The 26972-nt window shown below is 41.7% G+C and overlaps 1 protein-coding gene across 2 annotated transcripts; it reads right to left on the bottom strand.

Moving 5' to 3' along the window:
• Positions 1-4977: 4977 nt before the first annotated feature.
• On the bottom strand, positions 4978-24251 carry ptbp2a (polypyrimidine tract binding protein 2a). Of its 2 annotated transcripts, none has more exons than XM_014157361.2 (13): positions 24149-24251; positions 23188-23215; positions 21840-21906; positions 16611-16792; positions 15863-16159; positions 14046-14156; positions 13428-13641; positions 11027-11142; positions 8349-8382; positions 7775-7867; positions 7289-7505; positions 6921-6998; positions 4978-6700 (listed from the first exon to the last, which is right to left on the bottom strand). In XM_014157361.2, the coding sequence occupies exons 1-13, from the start codon at positions 24154-24156 to the stop codon at positions 6571-6573; spliced, it is 1575 nt and encodes a 524-aa protein (XP_014012836.1). In that variant the 5' UTR covers positions 24157-24251; the 3' UTR covers positions 4978-6570.
• Between the last annotated feature and the right edge of the window lie 2721 nt (positions 24252-26972).

Genomic DNA, 26972 nt, shown 5'->3' with positions numbered 1-26972 from the left:
TCCAAAACCGCCATAAAAAAGCCAGACTATGGTTTGCAAGTGCACATGGGACAAAGATCGTACTTTTTGGAGAAATGTCCTCTGGTCTGATCAAACAAAAATAGAACTGTTTGGCCATAATGACCATCGTTATGTTTGGAAGAAAAATGGGGAGGCTTGCAAGCCGAAGAACACCATCCCAACCTTGAAGCACGGGAGTGGCAGCATCATGTTTTGGGGGTGCTTTGCTGCAGGAAGGACTGGTGCACCTCACAAAATAGATGACATCATGAGGGAGGAAAATTATGTGGATATATTGAAGCAACATCTCAAGACATCAATCAGGAAGTTAAAGCTTGGGAGATGTTGCTTCAATATATCCACATAATTTTCCTGCCTCATGATGCCATCTATTTTGTGAAGTGCAACAGCCACTGGCTTAATCCCATTCTTTAACTTGTATTTTTGGTTGAGTTGGAGATGTGAATCCAACATATAATTTGTGATTTATCTTCTTCTTAGTTCCATCTGTGCCACAGATCATAACATTTTTGGTCTACAAATTAATAATTGATATGTTGGCTTCATGTCTCCATCTAAACTAAAAATTGATATTTAAAAAAAATGTTATGAAAGTTATGAAAACGTAGGACACTAAAGAGGCCTTTCTACTGACTCTGAAAAACACCAAAAGAAAGACGCCCAGGGTCCCTGTTCATCTGCGTGAACGTGCCTTAGGCATGCTGCAAGGAGGCATGAGGACTGCAGATGTGGCCAGGGCAATAAATTCCAATGTCCGTACTGTGAGACGCCTAAGACAGCGCTACATGGAGACAGGATGGACAGCTGATCGTCCTCGCAGTGGCAGACCACGTGTAACAACACCTGCACAGGATCGGTACATCCGAACATCACACCTGCGGAACAGGTACAGGATGGCAACAACAACTGCCCGAGTTACACCAGGAATGCACAATCCTTCCATCAGTGCTGACTGTCCGCAATAGACTGAGAGAGGCTCGACTGAGGGCTTGTAGGCCTGTTGTAAGGCAGGTCCTCATCAGACATCACCGGCACAAACCCACCGTTGCTGGACCAGACAGGACTGGCAAAAAGTGCTCTTCACTGACGAGTCGCGGTTTTGTCTCACCAGGGGTGTTAGTCTGATTCTAATTTATCGTTGAAGGAATGAACGTTACACCGAGGCCTGTACTCTGGTGCGGGATCGATTTAGAGGTGGAGGGTCCGTCATGGTCTGGGGCGGTGTCAAGACATCATTGGACTGAGCTTGTTGTCATTGCAGGCAATCTCAATGCTGTGCATTACAGGGAAGACATCCTTCTCCCTCATATGGTACCCTTTCTGCAGGCTCATCCTGACATGACCCTCCAGCATGACAATGCAACCAGCCATACTGCTCGTTCTGTCCGTGATTTCCTGCAAGACAGGAATGTCAGTGTTCTGCCATGGCCAGCGAAGAGCCCAGATCTCAATCCCATTGAGCACGTCTGGCACCTGTTGGATCGGAGGGTGAGGGCTAGGGCCATTCCCCCCAGAAGTGTCCGGGAACTTGCAGGTGCCTTGGTGGAAGAGTGGGGTAACATCTCACAGCAAGAACTGGTAAATCTGGTGCAGTCCATGAGGAGGAGATGCACTGCAGTACTTAATGCAGCTGGTGGGCACACCAGATACTGACTGTTCCTTTCAATTTTGACCCCCCCTTTGTTCAGGGACACATTATTCAATTTCTGTTAGTCACAAGTCTGTGGAACTTGTTCAGTTTATGTCTCAGTTGTTGAATCTTATGTTGATACAAATATTTACACATGTTAAGTTTGCTGAAAATAAACACAGTTGATAGTGAGAGGACGTTTCTTTTTTTGCTGAGTTTTTAAATGATTCATTTGTAGACAAACTAGAATTGAAGCCAAACCAATTCAGTGGCACAGATGGAACTATCCAAGCAGAAAATACATCTCTTTCAAATGTTGATTTTTGGTTGAGTTGACTAAATATCATTACATTTTAAATCAACCAGAGCTTGAAACCCTAGGTCTATTGTATTGTCTATTTTCAATCTATTTCTGGGTTGAATTGAAACAATAGCTGTTTATGACTTTGCAAATGCTATATAGACCTAAATAGCACCATTGAGGATATGTGAGTGATGAAGTATGGTCACATTTAATTTGCTCTGTTAAACTTACCCTTTGGAATCATTTCAATAGCAACAGTGAATCTATTTCGTGTTTAAGTGGAGACCTCTCAACAATCATTCTCACGATAGCACATCGGTAATGGTCAATGACAAATACCATAGCTAAGCAGGGCTTGGTTATTAAAACCCTGGATGAGAGACCAAAGGGTCGCTGTAGATACTGTTGATTCATTCTCCAGGAGGTGCTGTAATGTGTTGTATTGGATTTGCCCCAAACATAACAATTTGTTTTCAGGACAAAAAAGTGAATTGCTTTGACACCTTTTTGCAGTATTCATTTTGTGCCATGTTGCAAACAGGATGCATGTTTTGGAATATTTTTTATGCTGTACAGTCTTTCTTATTTTCTCTTTGTCAATTAGGTTAGTATTGTGGTAACTACAATGTAACTAGTAACTACAACGTTGTTGATCCATCCTCAGTTTGCTCCTTTCACAGCCATTACTCTGTAACTGTTTTAAAGTCACCATTGACCTCATTAAATCCCTAAGTGGTTTCCTTCCTCTCCAGTAACTGAGTTAGGAAGGACGCCTATATCTTTATAGAGACTGGGTGTATTGATACACCATCCAAAGTGTAATTAATAACTTCACCATGCTCAAAGGGATATTCAATGTCTGCTTTTTTTCTTTCTTTAAACCCATCTACCATTAGGTGCCCTTCTTTGCGAGGCATTGGAAAACCTCTCTGGTCTTGAAATGAACTGTTAGACTGAGGGACCTTACAGATAATTGTATGTGTGGGGTAGGGACAAGGTAGTCATTACAAAATCATGTTAAACACGATGCAACTTAATGTAACTTGCAAAGCACATTTTTACTCTTGAACTTATTTAGGCTCAAATACTTACTGACTCACAACATTTCAGTTTTTCATTTATAATCAATTTATAAAAATTTCTAAAAACATAATTCCACTTTGACATTATGAGGTTATTGTTTGCAGGCCAATTTTTTTCCATTTTAAATTCAGGCTGTAAAAAAGTCAAAGGTTGTGAATACTTTCTGAAGGCACTGTAACATTGAATATCTGACGTTGTTTTAAAGGTACAAATTCAACATTTTTCATACGAGTTTGTCTATGTTGAAATTTACCATGATGACAATGTATTTTCCACGTAGATTCTGCGTCACAATACGTTGACAAATTATATTGAAATAACGTTGATTCAACCAGTTTGTGCCCAGTGGGAAATTATTTGTGGGAAATGACTTGCTCTCACATTACATTACATTATGAACGCAATAGTGTTCGTACAATATACGATTTGGAAGAGTATAGTAACATATGTCTTACCCGTTGGTACAATATCATATGAATTGGATAATGTTATTTATCATATGTCTTCGAGGACATTAGGGTTAGGGTTATATGTCTTTCTCTGAGACCAGGCTGCTTGTTCCATGTTGCTGGTTTGGAAAACTGACCACAAAGGTTAGAAGAATCTATGTAAAAGGGTAGGAGAACTAACAACAAAGGTTACAGAGAACTTACTAAAATGTTAGAACTAAACGAGAAAGGTTAGGAAAGGTAGGTTAAGGTTAGGAAAAGGGTTATCTAAAATGCTACAATTCTCCCTGGTGCGACTTGAACACACAAACTTTGGATTACTAGATGGTTGCGGTATAAAATATTACAAAATTACAAAAAAATAGAGCTTTACTGAAAACAGAAACATTTTGACATAATTGGAACTTGCACAGGACAGAGTAACACTATATTCAACTCCAACAAGAACTTCTTAGCCACACCTTTCAGTGGGGGAAAAAAAGACAGAAAAAAAATAGAATAGCTCCCATCTTGTTGACTGGGTGATGGAGAGTGGATACAGATGTCTCGTGATGCATTGGGGCTAGACGAGCTATTGATTCGGTCTGGGTCGTCCGCTCGCTGATTTATCATGTATTTTCTGTTTATCAAGGTAGATGGAGAACACAAGCGCTTTCATTTAAGTGTGCAAAATAACAGCAGCGTGGACTGGGAGTACCGGTATGGTGGTAGTCAATCTAGGACTAGGCCATGATGAATCACACCGGCCCCGCGTTTCAACTCCAGAGCGGGGCTGGAGAATCGTCTTCATCAGACAGTCACAGACAGGGCGTCCATCATTGTACAGCCCATGCCGATGAACTGACTCAATAACGGCACTGCAAACACAGCAGCCACTGGTCAAGTACAGAAATGCGTTGAGACTATAATAAACAGACTGCCATAGACTAGACATTAAAACATTTCATGACCAGAAACATGAGTTATTGGTCAATGGATGTTAGACATGCTTTCCCCCCCTATGGCCTCAGAATGGAACGACATTACAGATTACTCCAGAGATGGTAGTAAGTGACACAGTCTACCCACACACAATATGTTAGTTGGAGCGTAAGGTCTAGATAAAATGGTGGCATTGGATTGGTGCGATATGCAGCTAATTCCAGTGGTTATGAGCATTTAGTGACAGAATCCCCTACAGAGCAGAAAGAGAAGAGTATATATGGATTTAAAACAGTGTGCGTCCCAGAGACCAGTTAGTGTATTAGATCTACAGGAAGAGACAGAACAAGTTCAAAACCAGGGGGTTTAATGTGTCAGAAGCAAACTTCAAATTGTTCATTTATTTTGTTCAGATAATTGAATTAGGCCTATTTTGAGCTTTAGTATCCCCATTTGTTTTGGTCCCTTTCCTTTCCCACCCTGGGACAGAATATAAGTGATATCAGAAACCTAGTGAAGTGAGACCGAAGAAAGATGAGCAAGCTGTAGACAGAGACAGAAGAGGTGAATACAGAGCTACAGAAGAGTTTATTGAGCATGCTACACAGGTAAAGCAAAGTACACACAAGAGAGAAGATAAAAAGTGGAGAAAGAAAAAAATCTCAAACAACTAAGTCAGACCAAATCTCCCGACTTTGTTAGAAAATTATTTTAATTGTGCCTCTTCCAAACTATATCTGAATATTACATTTCTAGAGCTGTAAAAATGTAACTGATAGAAAATATACATGACTTCTCTTGAAAAACAGAATCTCATTTTCTAGAAAGTTGAGGTTGTGGGATTCTTCAAACAATTGTGGGTATTACATCTATATCAGCTTAAAATAACCATAGAAGGAATGAAGGTTGTTGATTCTGAATCAGGTCCTGTGTCTTATTTGTTCAGATATACAAAATATATCAGCAGTTCACTAAAATATTGTTCCTTTCCTTGGCGATGCAATGTAAATTAAAACTAAAAAAGGCACATACACTTTGGTCCCAACCTTCATCAGTAAACTGCAACACGTTGACGTCACTACAGATACTCTTCTATTAGCCTCTTCCAACGCATGCAACAGCAGATTTTTTTGTAACACTTTATTTGAACTGTACTTCATAATATTGCCATGACATTTGTTTCGTCATCTGTAGGACAATGACAGTTATGAAGTACAGTTCAAATGAATAAAGTACTACCAACTTAAATTCCAATAACTAGACCAGGCAGTACATGCTTAGGAAACCACTCAACTTCTACCCATGTACATAAACCAAAACAAAAGAAGGTAAGGAAAACTAACACCTAAAGAATAGCAACATTGACTATTTTAGTAAATGGATGACTTGTGGAAACAAAAACAGTTAAAATGATCATACAGATGGAAACTTGGATTAAATCTGCATTGTTGGTTGTCTGTTCGCAAGAAACCTCAAGCACGGTGGTCCAAGTTAGCGCAAAAAAAAACAATTGTAAAAAGACTGATTCAACTTCAATCTCATATGGTTCCCCACTCCACAACAACTATAGTGACTTTAACAAAATAAAACCCGGCACAAATTCAACACCTGCAACTGAAAAGGAGAAGCTTTTTGGGTGGCAGAAGTTCAAACTGCACAGTCACATGGGAGAACAGAAATCATGTTTTAAACAAATATTACACATCAAAATTAATGTGCCTCAAAATCTGACTGCAGGGATTCGTGTAAATATTTAAAATGTAAAAAGAGTTGATATTGTCAGGTAAGGCACATATCTTATGTAACTAATCATAATAAAGAGATGCCAAAGTCCATTCATCCACCCTTCATAATAAGAAGATGGAAAAAGAAAATGGTTTGCCTATCATACAAATGGAATATGGGACTTACACAGGGGTCAGGGGTAAAATTTCCTCAAACCATACAAGTACAACAACTTATTTTTTTTAATACACATTTTAGTTTCTGGTCCTCTCTGAAGGAATGACTGATAACACGTAGAAAGAAAAAATAGAAAGAACTACAATGAGGTCAAAATGTGGTCCCCCAGTCCGGAAAGATTGTACAGGATAAACGAACAGCAGCCAAAAGCCATTTGGAAACAGAAAGCGATGGATGTTGTGGAGGATCATTATGCTGGTTTAGATGGAGGATTTGGAGAAGGACACTCTCAGGTGGTGGTTGTCACCCATGTTGTAGTTGTGGAGGTCAATCAGACCCTGGATGGCCTCTTCCACCGTCGACATCTGGAGCAGCGCCATTTTGTGATCCCTGGGAAGAAGACAAGATGGTTACATCAGAATTTATATTCTTCTCTGCTCTCAAAAAGCCCACAGAACACACAAACATGCACATATTTGGGTTACACAGGGTCAGTCAGTGTAACACCCTGGAGCTAGCCACAGAGCTAAAGAAATTAATTCACAAACAAATCAAGAACAACTGTAGCGCAGTTACGTTATTATAGTGGTAAAGAGAAAAAAATACTTACTGGAAAAACTTGAATGCGTTCACAGTGCCCCCGGCGTTGGAGAACAGTAGTCTCAGGTCTTCTTCAGTTACATCCGTTCTGTCGAAACACATGAACTTAGCATTCCAACAAAAGACAGCCAACCCAGACCATAGGGTTCTCTTTAATTTCTTTCCAGGTATAGACGTTGCCAATAGTTAGCACAGATCTGGGATCAGATTACCCTCCCCAAATACCGTTGAGTGAGAAACTGCAAAACTGACCTTGGATCAGGGGCTACACTGACACAGATGCAGGAGCTGCTTACTACGTCCAAATCCTAACAATAACCAGTATGAGCCAATATAGACAACCGAGTATCTAGTCTAGGGGCCATGACATAGACTTACGGGATGTTGGAGAGGTGGAGGGTGGTGGAGGGAGGGAAGATGTTCTGAAAGTTCTTGGAGCCGGGCTTCTTGAAGCGGTGCAGGGGGGAGTTGGTGAAGTCCTTGGTAAGGCCCTGGTCATCCAGTCCATCCCTGGGCAGCTGCACTGAGGTATGCTTGGACAGAGCCACCCTGATGACCTTCCCATACATCTTCTGACCATTCAGGTGACTCATCGCTGGAAGCAGATTGGATTTGTATTAAGTGTGCATGGTTTGTTTTATCCAGCTGTAATGTGTTCCGAAAACAAATGCCCCTGTGAGGACGTTTATCCTATCCAATTTCAGTTAATTTAACATTTATTTATCCAGGTTACATCAAGAAAATAAAACAAATATTCTTATTTGCCACTTGAGAACATGGGAAATGGAATAATATTTAAAATCCTTTTTAAATCAGCCAGTTAACATGAGAGTTGACAGTTGGGGAAATGGAGGAGAATCTTACCTAGCTGGGCTTGACTGGCATCGGCCATCTGTATCAGAGCACTGTCCTTCTTATTGTAAAGAATCTTCACCCTCTGGGTGTCCCCATAGACCCCTGTGTTAAAGCCATGAGCAGACGAGAGGAGGGCGAGGAGGAAGAGGAGACAGTGAGGAAAACAGTTAGCGCTGGAGATAGAGGGAAGGTTTAGGCAAGACAGAGAGAGAAAGAGGCTAGATAGAGAGAGTAGGCTTGAGATCATTCATCAGAATTAAATGGAGGCGTGTGTCTGTAAAGGTCAGACAGAGAAACCCTCAAATAGAGAAGTTAACAAGCTCTGTGAGATGTTTAGCCAATCAAACTACAGTACATGCCAAATCAATTTACCATGCATTTGAACAAATCTATGGATGGATCAATTTCAATAGCCGAAACGAGAGATTGAGAGAGATAACCAAACCAATGGAACAGAATAACCTATTCCTAAAGACTACAAGCCAAACCAGTTACAGTGTAAGGAAATAAAATAAAAAATGTCTCTTAACAGGAATAAGCAACAACAAAAGAAGAGAGCGGTAGAGCGCTAACAATAACATACCGAAGAGAGTAAACAGACTTTGGGGCGTAACCATCTTTAGAAGGAGAGAAGAGCAAGCAGCGGAAGACAGGTAGAGAGGTAGAAGAGTCGGAGCGGAGGTAGAGAGCGTAGCGGAGATGGACAGATCATCCATAACGGAGGAGGGTGGTTTCCCGTAGAATGGTGAAGGTGGTCATGGAGTATGGTTCAGTTAATTTGGGGATAAGGTTGGTCCAAGGGAACAGGTTGGTTTTGTTCAAGCACCAATCATGAACAGTGGGGTTACAGTGATGGATGAAGCAAGGGGAATAGATGGGGGGGAGGGAGAGAGAGAGAGGGAGAGAGAGAGAGGTGGGAGGAGCAAATGCAAATATTAAAACAAAGTGAGGGAGGGGGACAAAAATAAATACAGGTCAGTACACTGGAAATGCAGGAGTTTGGTCAGAAAATGGCCAGTTCATGTACTTAGTCAGAACTAAACAAGCAAATAAATTGTGCCAAATGTAAATCACCCCCTGGACAAACATGGGTAAGGTACATTCAATGTCAAATCATAATCACACCATAATCATAGGAGTAATAGCCTCGCAAAGAAGAAACAAAGGACATGCAGTAGGCTAAAGCTTGAAGTTCAGGGTCCAGTTTTTCAAAAGGTATCTATCCGGATAGAATTAAATAGAACGGGAGTTCCCATTCAAGTCAATAATTGGTCTGTTCTATTTCTATGCATTTAATCCTATCCGATAGGCAAAATCCAGATGGATAACTTTTTAAAAACTGGGCCAAGGAGATTTCAGCTAAAATGTGTTAAAGAGTATGAAGTGAATCAAATTTGTCCAAAGACCATGCACACAAATCTTGAGACAACAGACATGAAACCACCTGAGTTATGGCATTCAACAATCATGTTTGGCCCCACAGACCAGTACCAGTCAAAAGTCTGGACATAGCAACTCAAGGGTTTTCACTTTAGTTTTACAATTTTCTCCATTGTATAATAATAGCAACCCCAAAAAAAAAGTGTTAAATTAAAATATTTAATATTCTTCAAAGTAGCCACCCTTGGCATTCTCTCAACCAGCTTCATGAGGTAGTCAACTGGAAAGCATTTCAATTAACAGGTGTGCCAGTTAATTTGTGGAATTTCTTTCCTTCTTATTGCATTTGAGCCAATCACTTGTGTTGTAACAAGGTAGGGGTGGTAGACCAAGTCCATATTATGGCAAGAGCAGCTCAAATAAGCAAAGAGAAACAAACGACAGTCCATCATGACTTTAAGACATGGTCAGCCAATTCGAAAAAAAATCAAGAATTTTGAAAGTGCAGTCGCAAAAACCATCAAGCACTACGCTGAAACTGGCTCTCATGAGGACTTGCTTCACAGAGTTCAAGTAACAGACATCTCAACATCAACTGTTCGGAGGAGTGAGTGAATCAAGCCTTCATGGTCGAATTGCTGCAAAGAAACCACTACCAAAGGGCACCAATAAAAAGAGATTTGCTTGGGCCAAGAAACACGTGCAATGGACATTAGACTGGTGGAAATCGGTCTTTTGGTCTGATGAGTCCAAATTGGAGATATTTTGTTCCAACCACCCTGTCTTTGGGAGACGCAGAGTATGTGAACGGATGCTCTCCGCATGTGTGGTTCCCACCGTGAAGCATGGAGGAGGTGGTGTGATGGTGTGGGGATGCTTTATTTAGAATTCAAGGCACACTTAACCAGCATGGTGACCACAGCATTCTGCAGCAATACACAATCCATCTGCTTTGCGCTTAGTGGGACTATCATTTGTTTTTCAACAGAACAATGACCCAACACACACCTCCAGGCTGTGTAAGAGCTATTTGACAGGGGAGAGTGATGAGTGCTACATCAGATGACCTGGCCTCCACAATCACCCAACCTCAACCCAATTGGATTGTTTGAGATGAGTTGGACCACAGAGTGAAGGAAAAGCAACCAACAAGTGCTCAGCATATGTGGGAACTCCTTCAAGACTTCTGGAAAAGCATTCCTCATTAAGCTGGTTGAGAGAATGCCACGAGTGTGCAAAGCTGTCAAGGCAAAGGGTGGTTTGTTTAACACTTTTTTAGTTACTACATGATTCCATACATGTCATTTCATAGTTTTGATGTCTTCACTATTATTCTACAATGTAGAAAATAGTACAAAATAAAGAAAAACCCTTGAATGAGTAGGTGTCCAAACTTTTGACTGGTACTGTACATGTTGAGAGTGTGGGAAGTAATAACAGAGTCATAGTATCTGAAATATAAGGTCCTCTCCATAGAGATCTCACACGAGACAGGCAGACAGAGAGATCAAGTTAGGAGAGGAGAGCAGAGAGGAAAGAGATGGTTACGTTTCAGTTCAGTATGGCAAAATGAGAAAGAAGGAGAGAGAGAATAGCAGTGAGAGTGATTCAGACAATACAAAGTCATCATATGATCTTTCATATGAGCCAGAGAGGAAAGCTTAGAGAAAACTAGAGTCCCCTTCCCCCCCCCCCCATCTTTGAAGAGAGCGAGAGGGGCTCAGTCTGCACTGGCAGACTTGGAAATCATGAAGAGGCAGAGAGAGCGAGAGAGAGAAAGAGCGAGGGAAAGAGGACAATAGAAACAAGAGCATGTGTGTTAGGCGTGTGAGAGGGGTTAGGTCCATGTCTGGATGGGAAGGTAGGTAGAACAGTACTGACCTCTTCATTGAGGTTGGAGGCCAGGAGCACGCCGCTGGAGCCCGAGTGACCAGACAGAGCCACCCTCCCTGCAGCAGCAGCCGCCGCCGCCGCAGCATTTAGCGGGCTCAGGGCACCTGGAGAGAGGTCAGAGGTTAGAGCAGGGGTCCCCACTGTCCTTAGAGTACCAGAGAAAGTAGTGCACCGTGTTGTCAATATAACGTTTCATAAACAACTCAAACGGGGGCCCTGTAAAATCAGATTTTTTTCAAGCAATGTTTCTTAACTTCCCAAATGATGTTCTCAGTTTTATGTGTTGGTCTTAGATTTGTTTTTTTACTCTCAAAATTTAAATTGTTCCTAGAGAAACAACGAAATTGAATGTTCTGCGTCCATGGCAACAGTTAAATCAAATCAGGACACGTTTTCTTAGGGTCTGGAAGAAAACAGTACCAGTCAAAAGTTTGGACACACCTACTCATTCAAGGGTTTTTCTTTATTTTGACTATTTTCTACATTGTATAATAATAGTGAAGACATCAGAAACTATGAAATAACATATGGAATCATGTAGTAATGTAGCCTTCAAAGTAGCCACCATTTGCCTTGATGACAGCTTTGCACACTCTTGGCATTCTCTCAACCAGCTTTCCAACAGCCTTGAAGGAGTTCCCACATATGCTGAGTAGGTGTCCAAACTTGACTGGTACTGTATTTATTGTGCAATTTCCCTTTAATAGCGCATCTAGTCCTTTAAATTACGTATCTAGCGAGTGAGGAATGTGCCGACGTGCATGCATAGCGATGTTTCTGCATTGCCGCTGCCCATTTCATGGCAAAGTTTGCAAATAACAAATTATAGATACAAATGATATACATACTCATGATATACTGCTGCCAGGTAAGCCTACTTTGCAGTTAACGGTTAATTGAGGAGGTTTTGAGGAAAACATTTGTGTCAACCTACAAGACAGTTATCACATCAACTGGCTTCACGCACGCACCACACAGATAGACGGGCAATATTACAGATAGCTTAAGCTTTTTAAGTCAAGTGGCTAACACTAACTATGGTGGGATAATGTCAATGTTGCGTTGATTAGATAGTAGCTGGGAGCTTGAGGGGTCTGATTTGTTTATGACAGTTTGCGGTGGGAACATGTGAATTGCATGGCAAGCTACTCATAGGTGGGTTGCGAGCTACTGTTAGTTTGCGGTCGACCTGTTGGAGATAACTGGGTTAGAGGGATCAGGACGTAGACCCAACAAGAGCCTGAGGATGCATTTGGGTCACCCAGGGCCCATTGTGGGTGGAGATTTCACTTTAGGACCAATGGAATGGTCTAAGATGTGCAAACCCCACCCACCCAGAGCCCCGGTTGAGGTAAAACAAATGTACTTTCCCTGGCAGACAGGCACAGCCAGTCCAGCAAGAGTGATTCCACCTGACACTGGACATTAGGCTTGGGCGATATTGCGTGTATTTTCGAAATACAGGCGTCCCAGATGTGTAGCTCAGTTGGTAGAGCATGACGCTTGCAACGCCAGGGTTGTGGGTTCATTTCCCATGGGGATCAGTTCGAAAATGTATGAACTCACTACGTAAGCCACTTAATAAGAGCGTCTGCTAAATTACTAAAATGTAAATGTATGATTTACAATGCTAGCTATGCCACTGCTTATAATGCCACTGTGGGCTCCCGGTCTAAGGCACTGCATCTCAGTGCAAGAGGCGTCACTACAGTCCCTGGTTCGAATCCAGGCTGAATCACATCCGGCCGTGATTGGGAGTCCCATAGGGCGGCGCACAATTGGCCCAGTGTCGCCCTGGTTTGGGGTGGGCTGCCATTGTAAATAAGAAATTGTTCTTGACTGACTCGCCTAGTTAAATAAAGATTAAATAGAATAAAAATAACTTTAAGAAATAGAAAATGTGTCAAATAAATGACATCCAGCTCAGGTCTCAAGCTATGCAGTTGGTTTGCTAAGTGGATAGATATCAAGCTATGCAGTTGGTTTGCTAAGTGGATAGATATCAAGCTATGCAGTTGGTTTGCTAAGTGGATAGATATCAAGACGAAGCTTCTTCGTTACAGCATAGACATTCAATCCCCTCCCGGATCAAGATCCCTGTTGCCTAAATTGTTTTGTGTTCAAAATTAAATATATCTAAATAGCACCTCGTGTGCAATTCGGGTAATACCGTATACAGAAAATCTGGATACCACCCAACCCTACTGGACATAGGAGATGGATGAAATTGACAGACATGAGCAGAGATAGACAAATAGACCCCACAGCACCAGAGATATAGAAAGCAGAGCTAGTCCCTAAACCAGTGTTGAGCTTCCAACACCTCCCAATCCCAAGAGCCCCAAAGAAGACATTAAGAGGAAAGAGAAAGGAAAAGAGAGGGATCTACCTGGGATCTTACCAAGCAGAGAGTTGGAGTCCTTGCCTTGAAAGGCTGCAGCCATGTTGGGGTCCATGGCAGGCTGTCCATCCCCGGCGGGGAGCTCTGGCCGGGTGTAGTCACGGCTCTTGTCGTTGTTGTACTTGACGTTCAGGTTGACCAGCTTGGAGTAATCGATGCGGAGCGTACAGCACGAGTTGTAGATGTTCTGACCATCCAGGGCCTGAGTAAGAATGGAAACAAGTTTCAGGTTTATTTGCATGTGGAAACCTTAGCAGTGCTCTCACAATAGAAACAGCGAGAAGTGTACAAATACGCCAACGAGTAATGAAATTGTACAACTCAGTTAATTTCACGGTCCCATGTGGCACAATTGGTAGAGGATGCCGCTTGCAATGCCAGGGTTGTGGGTTTGATTCCCACAGGGGACCAGTACGAAAAATGTACACACTCACTACAGTAAGTCATTCTGGATAAGAGCACCTGCCGAATTTCTAAAACGTAATTATGAACTCTTGATTGCCATGAGAGGTCTGCACCGCGTATCACAGTCTCTCTTACTCTGTGGTTCTTAGAAAAACGCTCTATCATACCTATGTATTTATTATCATCACTAGGACTACTCACAATTTTGGCTTGCTGTGCGGTAGATGGGTCGTTGAACTGCAGCAGGGCCTGGAACTGATTGTTCTTGGTGAATGTGATTATCTTCATGACCGTGCCGAACTTTGAGAAGATCTAACAGACAGAAAATACAGGAAATGTGTTTAAAATACAACGTCAACAACATTGCTGATGTTTGACTATCAGAGAAAATATTAAAAACCACAACAACAACAAAACTATAATAATAAATATAGATATTTAAAAAAACACACCCTAATTTCTGCAACGAGATAAGGTCAGATGAGGTAGTGGTCAACTATGTACAAATAAAATGGAGCATACCCACAAGAAAATGTACACTGCTCAAAAAAATAAAGGGAACACTTAAACAACACAATGTAACTCCAAGTCAATCACACTTCTGTGAAATCAAACTGTCCACTTAGGAAGCAACACTGATCGACAATAAATTTCACATGCTGTTGTGCAAATGGAATAGACAACAGGTGGAAATTATAGGCAATTAGCAAGACACCCCCAATAAAGGAGTGGTTCTGCAGGTGGGGACCACAGACGACTTCTCAGTTCCTATGCTTCCTGGCTGATGTTTTGGTCACTTTTGAATGCTGGCGGTGCTTTCACTCTAGTGGTAGCATGAGACGGAGTCTACAACCCACACAAGTGGCTCAGGTAGTGCAGCTCATCCAGGATGGCACATCAATGCGAGCTGTGGCAAGAAGGTTTGCTGTGTCTGTCAGCGTAGTGTCCAGAGCATGGAGGTGCTACCAGGAGACAGGCCAGTACATCAGGAGACGTGGAGGAGGCCGTAGGAGGGCAACAACCCAGCAGCAGAACCGCTACCTCCGCCTTTGTGCAAGGAGCACTGCCAGAGCCCTGCAAAATGACCTCCAGCAGGCCACAAATGTGCATGTGTCTGCTCAAACAGTCAGAAACAGACTCCATGAGGGTGGTATGAGGGCCCGACGTCCACAGGTGGGGGTTGTGCTTACAGCCCAACACCGTGCAGGACGTTTGGCATTTGCCAGAGAACACCAAGATTGGCAAATTCGCCACTGGCGCCCTGTGCTCTTCACAGATGAAAGCAGGTTCACACTGAGCACATGTGACAAACGTGACAGAATCTACAGACGCCGTGGAGAACGTTCTGTTGCCTGCAACATCCTCCAGCATGACCGGTTTGGCGGTGGGTCAGTCATGGTGTGGGGTGGCATTTCTTTGGGGGGCCGCACAGCCCTCCATATGCTCGCCAGAGGTAGCCTGACTGCCATTAGGTACCGAGATGAGATCCTCAGACCCCTTGTGAGACCATATGCTGGTGCGGTTGGCCCTGGGTTCCTCCTAATGCAAGACAATGCTAGACCTCATGTAGCTGGAGTGTGTCAGCAGTTCCTGCAAGAGGAAGGCATTGATGCTATGGACTGGCCCGCCTGTTCCCCAGACCTGAATCCAATTGAGCACATCTGGGACATCATGTCTCGCTCCATCCACCAACGCCACGTTGCACCACAGACTGTCCAGGAGTTGGCGGATGCTTTAGTCCAGGTCTGGGAGGAGATCCCTCAGGAAACCATAATTTAATTTTGAGTGTGACTCCAAATCCAGACCTCCATGGGTTGATAAATTGGATTTCCATTGATTATTTTTGTGTGATTTTGTTGTCAGCACATTCAACTATGTAAAGAAAAAAGTTTTTAATAAGATTATTTCATTCATTCAGATCTAGGATGTGTTATTTTAGTGTTCCCTTTATTTTTTTGAGCAGTGTATCGCATTCAGAAATCTGCTCTCCGACACAAAATGTGAAGTTGTGAGAGTACCTGCTGCAGCACATCCAGAGTGACTGGGTAGAACATGTTGTCGATGATTATTCTGAGCACAGGGCTGGATGCAGCTGTTAGAGCCAGATCTGAACCCGATGTAGGGGTACCGCCTCCTTGGACCGCTGACACCGCCTGCAAGACCGCCTGGGCACGCTGGTTTCCGGCGTCTGTTTTGAGTTCTTTGTGGTTGGAGTACTGGATGAATACGGGGACGTTACGAACATGCGGTGTCACAGTAGAGTAGTAGTTGACCATAGTAATTGCCGCTTCCTCTGTCCCCAGCTCCAAGAAAGCCTGAGGACCAATGGACAAAAAGAGAAATTATAGTTCTGTTACAATATATACCCAATGTCATTCTATGGAGTCTTATGATACAGAAATTATACAGTTATATTCAACTAAACTTGATCATTTCTGTATTATAAGACAAAACAAGGAAAGGGACACAAAACAAGGAAACCTAACAAATCACTATGAAAACTTCAACAATGTGACCATGACATTAACTTCAGACAAACACAGCCAATGTTTTCCAATCCTAAATGGCAAGTTTCAGAAGGAATACCAATGGATTAAAACACAGGCAATTAGGAATCACTCAGACAAAGAGGTCACACAAGAAAGGAATCTAAGGGGCAAGAGCCAAACATCTCCCACTGACCACTCACTGAAAAATAGACATTTGGAAGGGCCCGGCAACGAACAAAATCTAAAATGGCTGCAGAATTGTTCTGGGCCCACTCACCTGGTTTTTTCCCTTCAGAGTCAGGATATTGGTGACCTTCCCGAAAGGTAACCCCAGGGCAATGACCTCCGTTTCTGAAGTTTCGTTGGGCAGTTTTCTGATGTGCAACACACGAGAAGGAGGAGCCTCCATCCTGTCTTCCACTCTCAGTTTTTTACTGTCACTCCCGTTGGACGTACCATCTAGATGGAAATAAAAGTAATACTTTTATTGTCCATTTGTCACAATGTAAATTGGTCTCCTGCTCTGCTCTCAATCTGCCCACCAGAACGCACACAAACAACTTAAGGCGCACAGAATGATTGTGGTTGTGATTAGAGGTCGACCAATTAATCGGAATGGCCGATTTCAAGTTCTCATAACAATCGGTAATCAGTATTTTTGGCCACCGATTTGCAGATTTCTCTCTTTTTTCCTTTTTTACACACACCTTTATTTAACTAGGCAAGTCAGACTAAGAACACATTCTTATTTTCAATGACGGCCTAGAAACGGGGGTTAACTGCCTTGTTCAGGGGGGATTCGTTTTTGCATCCTTCCTGTTACTAGTCCAATGCTCCAACCACCTGCCTTACACTGCACTCCACAAGGAGCCTGCATGGCAGGCAGACTACCTGTTACGCGAGGGCAGCAAGAAGCCAAGGTAAGTTGCTAGCTAGCATTAAACGCATCTTATAAAAACTATCAAATATATTCACTAGTTAACTACACATGGTTGATGATATTACTAGTTTATCTAACGTGTCCTGCGTTGCATATAATCGATGCGGTGCCTGTTCATTTCTCATCGAATCACAGCCTACTTCCACAAACGGGTGATGATTTAACAAGCGCATCTGCGGGACAAAAAAATGTACCTAACCATCAATGCCTTTCTTTAAAGTCAATACACAAGTACATATTTTTAAACCTGCATATTTAGTTAATATTGCCTGCTAACATGAAATTGTGTCACTTCTCTTGCGTTCATTGCACGCAGAGTCAGGGTATATGCAACAGATTGGGCCACCTGGCTCATTGCGAACTAATTTGCAAGAATTTTACATAATTATGACATAACATTGAAGGTTGTGCAATGTAACAGTAATATTTAGACTTAGGGATGCCACCCGTTAGATAGAATACGGAACGGTTCCGTATTTCACTGAAAGAAAAAACGTTTTGTTTTCGAGATGATAGTTTCCGGATTCGACCATATCTGTGTGTTTATTATATTATAATTAAGTCTATGATTTGATAGAGCAGTCTGACTGAGCGGTGGTAGGCACCAGCAGGCTCGTAAGCATTCATTCAAACAGCACTTTCCTGCGTTTTGCCAGCAGCCCTTTGCAATTCTTCAAGCATTTCGCTGTTTATGACTTCAAGCCTATCAACTCCCAAGATTAGGCTGGTGTAACCGATGTGAAATGGCTAGCTAGTTAGCGGGGTGCGCTAGTGTTTCAAACGTCACTCGCTCTGAGATTTGGAGTAGTTGTTCCCCTTGCTCTGCATGGGTAACGCTGCTTCGAGGGTGGCTGTTGTCGATGTGTACCTGGTTCGAGCCCAGGTAGGAGCGAGGAGAGGGACGGAAGCTATACTGTTACACTGGCAATACTAAAGTGCCTATTAGAACATCCAATAGTCAAAGGTATATGAAATACAAATCGTAGAGAGAAATAGTCCTATAATCACTACAACCTAAAACTTCTTACCTGGGAATATTGAAGACTCATGTTAAAAGGAACCACCAGCTTTCATATGTTCCCATGTTCTGAGCAAGGCACTTAAACGTTAGCTTTCTTACATGGCACATATTGCACTTTTACTTTCTTCTCCAACACTTTGTTTTTGCATTATTTAAACCAAATTGGACATGTTTCATTATTTATTTGAGGCTAAATTGATTTTATTGATGTATTATATTAAGTTAAAATAAGTGTTCATTCTGTATTGTTGTAATTGTCATTATTACAAAGGGGAAAAAAAGAAATACAAATAATCGGCCGATTAATCTGTATCGCCTTTTGTGATATAGCCTGGAATTGAAGCAGGGTCTGTAGTGATTATTACATCTATTGAAGAAAAGACAGAGGAAAGGGGGGGGGGTGCCTTGTAAGAATTTGCAGACGAGTAGGTAAACCACTACTACCGTTCAAATTATTGCCCAATGTGCAATCATTGGAAAACAAACCGGACAATCTACGAATGAGACTATACTACCAACTGGACATTAAAAACAGAAATATCTTATGTTTCAAAGAGATGTGGCTGAACGACGACACAGATAACACAGAGCTGGCTAGCTTCTCCGTGCATCGGCAGGACAGAGCAGCTACGTCTGGTAAGACGAGGGGTGCGTGTCTATTTGACAATAACTGTTGGTTTGTGTCTAATATTAAAGAAGTCTTGAGGTATTGCTCGCCTAAGGTAGAATATCACCACCACTTTACCTCATTTCTACCAGCATGTCACACGGGCAACCAAAGGCGAGGGGAAGAAATTATAAAACTCTGGACGACCTTTACACCACACACACGTAAGGCCCTCCCTCGGCCTCCATTTAGCAAATCTGACCATAATTATATGCGCCTGACTCGGGCTTACAAGAAAAAACTAAAGCAGGAAGTACCAATGACTCGCTCAATACGGAAGTGATGAGATGACGAGGACGCTACAGGAATGTTTTGCTAGCACAGACTGGAATATGTTCCGGGATTCATCCAATGGCATTGAGGAGTAGACCTCAGGCATCGGCTTCATCAAAAAGTGCTTTGACGACGTCGTCCCCACAGTGACGTACGTACATTTCCCAACCAGAAGCCATGGATACAGGCAACATCCACACCAAGTCAAAGGCTAGAGCTACCGTTTAAAAGGAGCGGGACACTCGTCGGATGTGGCAGGGCTTGAAAAATATTACGGACTACAAAGGGAAAAACAGCCGCGAGCTGCCAAGTGACGCGAGCCTACCGGACGAGCTAAATGCCTTTTATGCTCGCTTGGAGGCAAGTAACACTGAAGCATGAATGAGAGCACCAGCTGTTCCGGACGACTGTGTGATCACGGAACGCCAAGTCTAGGAACAAAAGGCCCCTTAACTTCTTTGGGATAGGGGGCAGTATTTTCACGGCCGGATAAAAAAACGTACCCGATTTAATCTGGTTACTACTCCTGCCCAGAAACTAGAATATGCATATAATTAGTAGATTTGGATAGAAAACACTAAAAGATTCTAAAACTGTTTGAATGGTGTCTGTGAGTATAACAGAACTCATATGGCAGGCCAAAACCTGAGAAGATCCCATGCAGGAAGTGCCCTGTCTGACAATTTGCTGTCCTTCTGTTACATCTCTATCGAAATTACAGCATCTGTGCTGTAACGTGACACTTTCTAAGGCTTCCATTGGCTCTCTAAAGCCGCCAGAAAGTGGAATGGGGTGTCTGCTGTCTCTGGGCAAAGTATAGGAGCAGAGTTTGTAAGTGGTCAGCCTGGGGACAGTGAGACTGGAGATGCGCGGTCACGAGAACTCGCCATGTTTTTCTTTCTCTCTTTGAATGAATACAACGTTGCCCGGTTGGAATATTAACGCTATTTTACGAGAAAAATAGCATAAAAATGGATTTTAAACAGCGTTTGACATGCTTCTAAGTACGGTAATGGAATATTTTGGGGAAAAATTGTCACGAAATGCGCTCGAGCGTTACTCTTCGGATAGTGACCTGAACGCACGAACAAAACGGAGGTATTTGGATATAACTATGGATTATTTGGAACCAAAACATTTGTTGTTGAAGTGAAAGTCCTGGGAGTGCATTCTGACGAAGAACAGCAAAGGTAATCCAATTTTTCTAATAGTAATTCTGAGTTTAGGTGACCCCGAAGTTGGCGGATGTCAAAATAGCTAGCCGTGATGGCCGAGCTATGTACTCAGAATATTGCAAAATGTGCTTTTGCCGAAAAGCTATTTTAAAATCGGACATAGCGATTGCATAAAGGAGTTCTGTATCTATAATTCTTAAAATAATTACGTATTCCGTCAACGTTTATCGTGAGTAATTTAGTAAATTCACCGGAAGTTTTCGGTGGGTATGCTAGTTCTGAACATCACATGCTAATGTAAAAAGCTGTTTTTTTATATAAGTATGAACTTGATTGAACAAAACATGCATGTATTGTATAACGTCCTAGGAGTGTCATCTGATGAAGATCAAAGGTTAGTGCTGCATTTAGCTGTGGTTTGCGTTTATGTGACATATATGCTTGCTTGGAAAATGGCTGTGTGATTATTTGTGTCTATGTACTCTCCTAACATAATCTAATGTTTTGCTTTCGCTGTAAAGCCTTTTTGAAATCGGACAATGTGGTTAGATTAACGAGAGTCTTGTCTTTAAAATGGTGTAAAATAGTTGATTGAGAAAATAGAATTGTGGTATTTTAGTTGGTTTTGTATTTTGCGCCGTGCGATGCCATTGGCTGTTGGCTAGGGGTTCCGCAGGCGGAACGGGGTTCCGCTAGCAGAACGTCTGTCCTCAACAGGTTAACAGCTTCTACCCCTTCTGCTGAACAATAAATAAAATGGCCAAACAAACTGCTGCTACTCGCTGTTTATTATCTATGCCTAGTCACTTTACAAATTACCTCGACTAACCTGGCTCGGTACCAGTACCACCTGTATATAGCCTCATTATTGTTATGTAATTTTCTTGATAGTTATATTTTTTATCACATCAAAAACTTTTTATTAACTCCATTTCTTGAACTGTATTGCTGGTTAATGGCTTGTGAAGTAAGCATTTCACGTTAAGGTCTACCTGTTGTACCGCATGTGACAAAATTTGATTTGATGTTGAGGATGTCAAGATACTGATTTAGACCTGTGGAAAAGAAAATTAAGAATAAAGGGAGCTATACAGTAGCTTTCTCAGGCTACTATATTTTCTCTTTAAGGCATTACAGGAATGCTCTGAAGAGATATAGCCTATTGAAATGCACTGCAGGCAGCATCTCTACTCCAATCACATGCAAGCATGTGTATGTTCCCACCTACAGAGGCGCACCAGGTTATTCAGATACTGAAACACCTCCCGTGAGGAAGGTATCTACTAATACAGCCATTCAACTGTCAAACATTCACTAATCCTTTCACTTATTTTAATGGCGTTGGACTCCGATCAAATGATGTATGCAAATTCCATTAAGAGAGGGCTTGCAAAGAGAGGGAAAAAATAAATAGGACCACACTAACTTACCACTGATACTGCTCATGTCAGAGCCACTGTTGTAGAGACTGCTTGACAGCAGCTCATCTGATCCTCTCTGAAGAAAGAAAGAAAACAAAGAGCGAGAAAGAGTGAAAGTGAAATAAAGGCATGGCTCTCTAAGAAGAGACACCTTCCATTTGCAGTGAGCAGAGCCCCTGAAAGACCACAATGAAATAGCTCTCTCTGTGGACAGTTTGAGGAAACGGAGGGAGGACATAACACCAAGAGTCCCCTCTCATTTAGTTTTTTTTCCTAGTGTCAGTCGGTTTAATCTCATGGAGTCTCAAGATATCAGACATGTCATTTCATCTGGAGCTCCCCAGCGCTCCCCGAAGGCTCGGAGCTGTCCTCTGTCCGCTGGGCTGCAGTTGCTGGCTGACGTACTCCGAGCACCGCTAAAACTGACAGATGGGACAGCGAGGCCTGGAGCCATTACAGACCCAACTATAGAATAGGCCTGGGTCTTAGTCTTTTTCTCTTTTGTCTGCGAGTGAATTTGAACGAAATGTTCTTTATCGCCAACATGTTTTATAGATGTGATAAATTAGATATGGAGTGCTCCCGTAGGGCCAGAGTCCACAAATACATTCCAGATAATAAAGTTGTCTTTGACTTAAAATGTGACAACTAGACCTAACTCACACCAGGGCTGGGAATGTTTCTCAAAGCAAAGTTTCTTTTGGACATTAAATATTGATGAAAAACACAGAGGCAAAGCCCAATAATACTATCAAAGGGCTGTTTGTTTTCAAGAGTCATTCCTTTAGCAGAAGAGTTAACTTTGTTTTGCTCCAGACGGAACTGCGGTTGTTGGACAAACTGGGTTAGAAGGGTACAGGATCAGGATGCATTTATAAAATAACACCTTTCTCCCTAAACAGAATGGACGTAAGTTGGTCCTATTTAATTACTGTTGTTCTAATATCATAAAAGCTAGAAATTACAATTTGAAATGTAGCCTCATCTTTCTGATCCAATACCACATGCTCTCTCAACAGTAGTAGGCTACATTTAGGATTCTGTGTGCAGATTCTGACTTGAAAAGCACTTTAGTTTGTATTAATTGTAGTAAATGGGTGGGTTGCAAATTTGAGTTGTGTCCCATGTAAGGTATCTGCCCATAAAGTATAACATAGGGGACTAAAACTGGATGGAGGCAATCCTTGACCAAGGTGTTAATCGGGATGTAGTTAGCCTAATGTAACAACTAAGCCTAATGTAACTAAGCTGGTTAAGAAAAATGAGTTTTGCATTGCCAAAGCAATGAGAGAGAATTTGAGATGTTTCCAAGCATCTATAACCTTTGCCATAGAGAGGACACTGGACTGAGGCTTACCTTTACGCCAACTGCAACATCTCCAATACTGAAAAAGAGAGGGAACATACTGATTAGCTAAGCATAATCTTCCCACAATACAGAGCATGCTGCTAATCTAGCTAGCTACAGTTCAACTAACTAGTTTGTTAACTCACGGGATAGAGAAGGTAGCTAGCCAGCTAATGTCACATAGTAACAGTAACGTTATTAGCAGATACTTTATGTGCAGCACAGTCACCCGACAAACTAACGTTAGTAGCGGCATGGTCAAGTAGATTCGAGCTTGCTAGTTAGCATAGGAAGTTAGCTAACGCTAGTCAGATAGCTAACGTTACCCATGGTAAGATTCGCAATTTAGCGGGCTAGTGCCGTGGCTACCTACAAAAAGAAAACCAAACGTTTCTTTCCACAAGCACATAGTTATAACATACACACACATGTTGATTATCTGACCACATATAAAAGGGGAAACATGTATGGCAATTCAAGTTAAACGGTGTTGATGACTTCTACTTTGAGTTGATAGCTAGCTAACGTTAGCTAGATTTCCGATCAACAAAGGATTCAATGAATGATCAACGCACAAGCGAGGACGACACACCCTCGCATGGAATACTATCCAGAGCTAGCTAGCTAGCTAACGTTGAACTGTGCAATGTATTATTCAGCTATGTATTACCTAACGTAAGTTGGCTAACATCAGCAGGCTACTAAACAGTTTCGGAAACAAAATATACTTTGTTTACGTAGCTACCGTTAGCGTTACCTATTTAGCTCTCTCCCAGTTCACTGACATGGGTCAGCCAGGAGTTAGTTAGTCGCTACTAGTAGCTAACCAAGCTAAGGTAACGCTAGCTAGCTAAAACAAACCCTAGCTAGAATCTGACGTTAGCTACTTTACTTTTCAGCGATATATTGCCGCGCATGATGCATTCGTTCAAGAAAAACACAAGCATCGTAGAAGGCCGATTATACATACCCGTCCATTGCCAGAAAATCCTTCTAAACGACACAGTTTTCTGCAATGTTCTCTTTCCAACAACAGAAAACAAAATGGAGGGACTGGAGACCGTGGCGGAAATAGTCGAATAAGGCGGAAATAGTCGAACAAAAAACGTGTTTCGTTTCATGCAGCGTCATGCTTTTTTGTGTTCATTAAAGACGAGAGCATTTTAAGAGATAGTGGTACAACTGTTCTGTATTTTATAGTGGCTTTAAATTGATGCATTATCATTAAGAAGTCTTCATCATTTGACTTGACCATTGAGATTTGTTTTGTTATTTAATGTTACTCTGGATTGTGCCTACATCAAACATGGTCATGGCACATGGATATTTTACACACATTGCATGATCACTGTCCTCTGCTGATGGCAAACGGAGTGTTCAATACAACAGACATAAGCTTGCTTTGGCCTGGTTGGTTATTATTTGAGGGTGTTTTCATATAGGCTATCTGTTGTACCATTTATAAATGAAAGCACTTTATGTATCTAGCTATCCCCCCCCCCATTTGAAGGTGTTATAAGTATTTGGACACATTTGCTTATAGTGTATTACATTCAGTCAAAGTTTAGTATTTGGTCCCAAATTCCTAGCATACAATGACTACATCAAGCTTGTGACTCTACAAACTTTTTGGATGCATTTGCAGTATCATTTGGTTGTGTTTCAGATTATGTTGAGCCCAATATGAATGGTAAATAATGCAGGCCTATTGTGTCATTTTGGATTCACTTTTATTTTAAATAAGAATAGAATGTGAACACTACCATGATTACGAATAATCATGAATGAATCATGAATAATAATGAGTGACAAAGTTGCAGATGCACAAAGATCATGATCCCAAAACATGCTAACCTCTCACCATTACCAATAACAAGAAAGGTGGAGGGGGAGGGGTGATTTTCATGTGTTAACTTAAAAAATGTAAAAACATTAAATACACTATAATATACACTACCGGTCAAAAGTTTTAGAACACCTACCCATTCAAGGGTTTTTCTTTATTTTTGCTATTTTCTACATTGTAGAAATAACACATATGGAATCATATAGTAACCAAAAAAAGTATTAAACAAATCAAAATATACTTTATATTTGAGATTCTTCAAATAGCCACCCTTTGTCTAGATGACAGCGTTGCACACTCTTGGCATTCTCTCAACCAGCTTCACCTGGAATGCTATTCCAACAGTCTTGAAGGAGTTCCCACATATGCTGAGCACTTGTTGGCTGCTTTTCCTTTATTCTGCGGTTCGACTCATCCCAAACCATCTCAATTGGGTTGAGGTCGGGGGATTGTGGAGGCCAGGTCATCTGATGCATCACTCCATCACTCTCCTTCTTGGTAAAATAGACCTTACACAGCCTGGATGTGTGTTGGGTCATTGTCCCTTTGAAAAACATATGATGCTGCCACTAAGCCCAAACCAGATGGGATGGCGTATGTCTGCAGAATGCTGTGGTAGCTATGCTGGTTAAGTGTGCCTTGAATTCTAAATAAATCACAGACAGTGTCACCAGCAAAGCACCCCCACACCATAGCACCTCCTCCTCCATGCTTTACAGTGGGAAATATACATGCAGAGATCATCCGTTCACCCACACCGCGTCTCTCAAAGACACGGCAGTTGGAACCAAAAAAACTCAAATTTTGGACTCCAGACCAAAGGACAAATTTCCACCGGTCTAATGTCTGTTGCTCATGTTTCTTGGCCCAAGCAAGTCTATTCTTCTTATCGGTGTCCTTTAGTAGTGGTTTCTTTGCAGCAATTCGACCATGAAGGCCTGATTCACGTAGTCTCCTCTGAACAGTTAATGTTGAGATGTGTCTGTTACTTGAACTCTGTGAAGCATATATTTGGGCTGCAATTTCTGAGGCTGGTAACTCTAATGAACTAATCCTCTGCAGCAGAGGTAACTCTGGGTCTTCCATTCCTGTGGCAGTCCTCATGAAAGCCAGTTTCATCATAGTGCTTGATGGTTTTTGCGACTGCACTTGAAGAAACATTCAAAGTTCTTGAAATGTTCTGAATTGACTGACCTTCATGTCTTAAAGTAATGATGGACTGTCGTTTCTCTTTGCTTATTTGATATTTTCTTGCCATAATATGGACTTGGTCTTTTACCAAATAGGGCTATCTTCTGTAAACCTCCCCTACCTTGTCACAACACAAGTGATTGGCTCAAATACATTAAGAAGGAAATAAATTCCGCAAATTAACTTTTAACAAGGCACACCTGTTAATTGAAATGCATTCCAGGTGACTACCTCATGACGCTGGTTGAGAGAATGTCAAGAGTGTGCAAAGCTGTCATCAAGGCAAAGTCTGGCTTTTTGAAGAATCTCAAATATACAATATATTTTGATTTGTTTAACACTTTTTTGCTTACTACATGATTCCATATGTGTCTTCACTATTATTATACAATGTATAAAATAGTAAAAATAAAGAAAAACCCTTGATGTGTTCTAAAACGTTTGACCGGTAGTGTAAGTGAATTTGTCAAAATACATATGACACCTTCAAATGGATACAGTGCCTTCAGAAAGTATTCACACCCACATTTTGTTGTGTTACAAAGTGGGATTAAAATGGTTTAATTGACGTTTTTGCGTCAACGATCTACACAAAATACTCCGCAATGTCAAATTAGAAGAAAATTCTAACATTTGTACAAAATGTATGAAAAATTAAACACTAATATATCCGAGTGGTACAGTGGTCTAAGACACTGCTCTCAGTGCAAGAGGTGTCACTCAAGTCCCTGATTCGAATCCAGGCTGTATCACATCC

This window comes from Salmo salar, chromosome ssa19 (genome assembly GCF_905237065.1).
Source record: "Salmo salar chromosome ssa19, Ssal_v3.1, whole genome shotgun sequence".
NCBI lineage: Eukaryota > Metazoa > Chordata > Actinopteri > Salmoniformes > Salmonidae > Salmo > Salmo salar.
This window is presented reverse-complemented; position numbering and strand designations above follow the sequence as displayed.

Excerpts from the sequence above, each read along its gene's own strand:
- ptbp2a (XM_014157361.2), bottom strand. Across the intron at positions 16,160-16,610 it reads CTCTGAAGGGAAAAAACCAG|GCTTTCTTGGAGCTGGGGAC; the intron begins GTGAGTGGGCCC and ends ATTGGTCCTCAG. Across the intron at positions 7,868-8,348 it reads AAGTCTGTTTACTCTCTTCG|GGGTCTATGGGGACACCCAG; the intron begins GTATGTTATTGT and ends GCTTTAACACAG.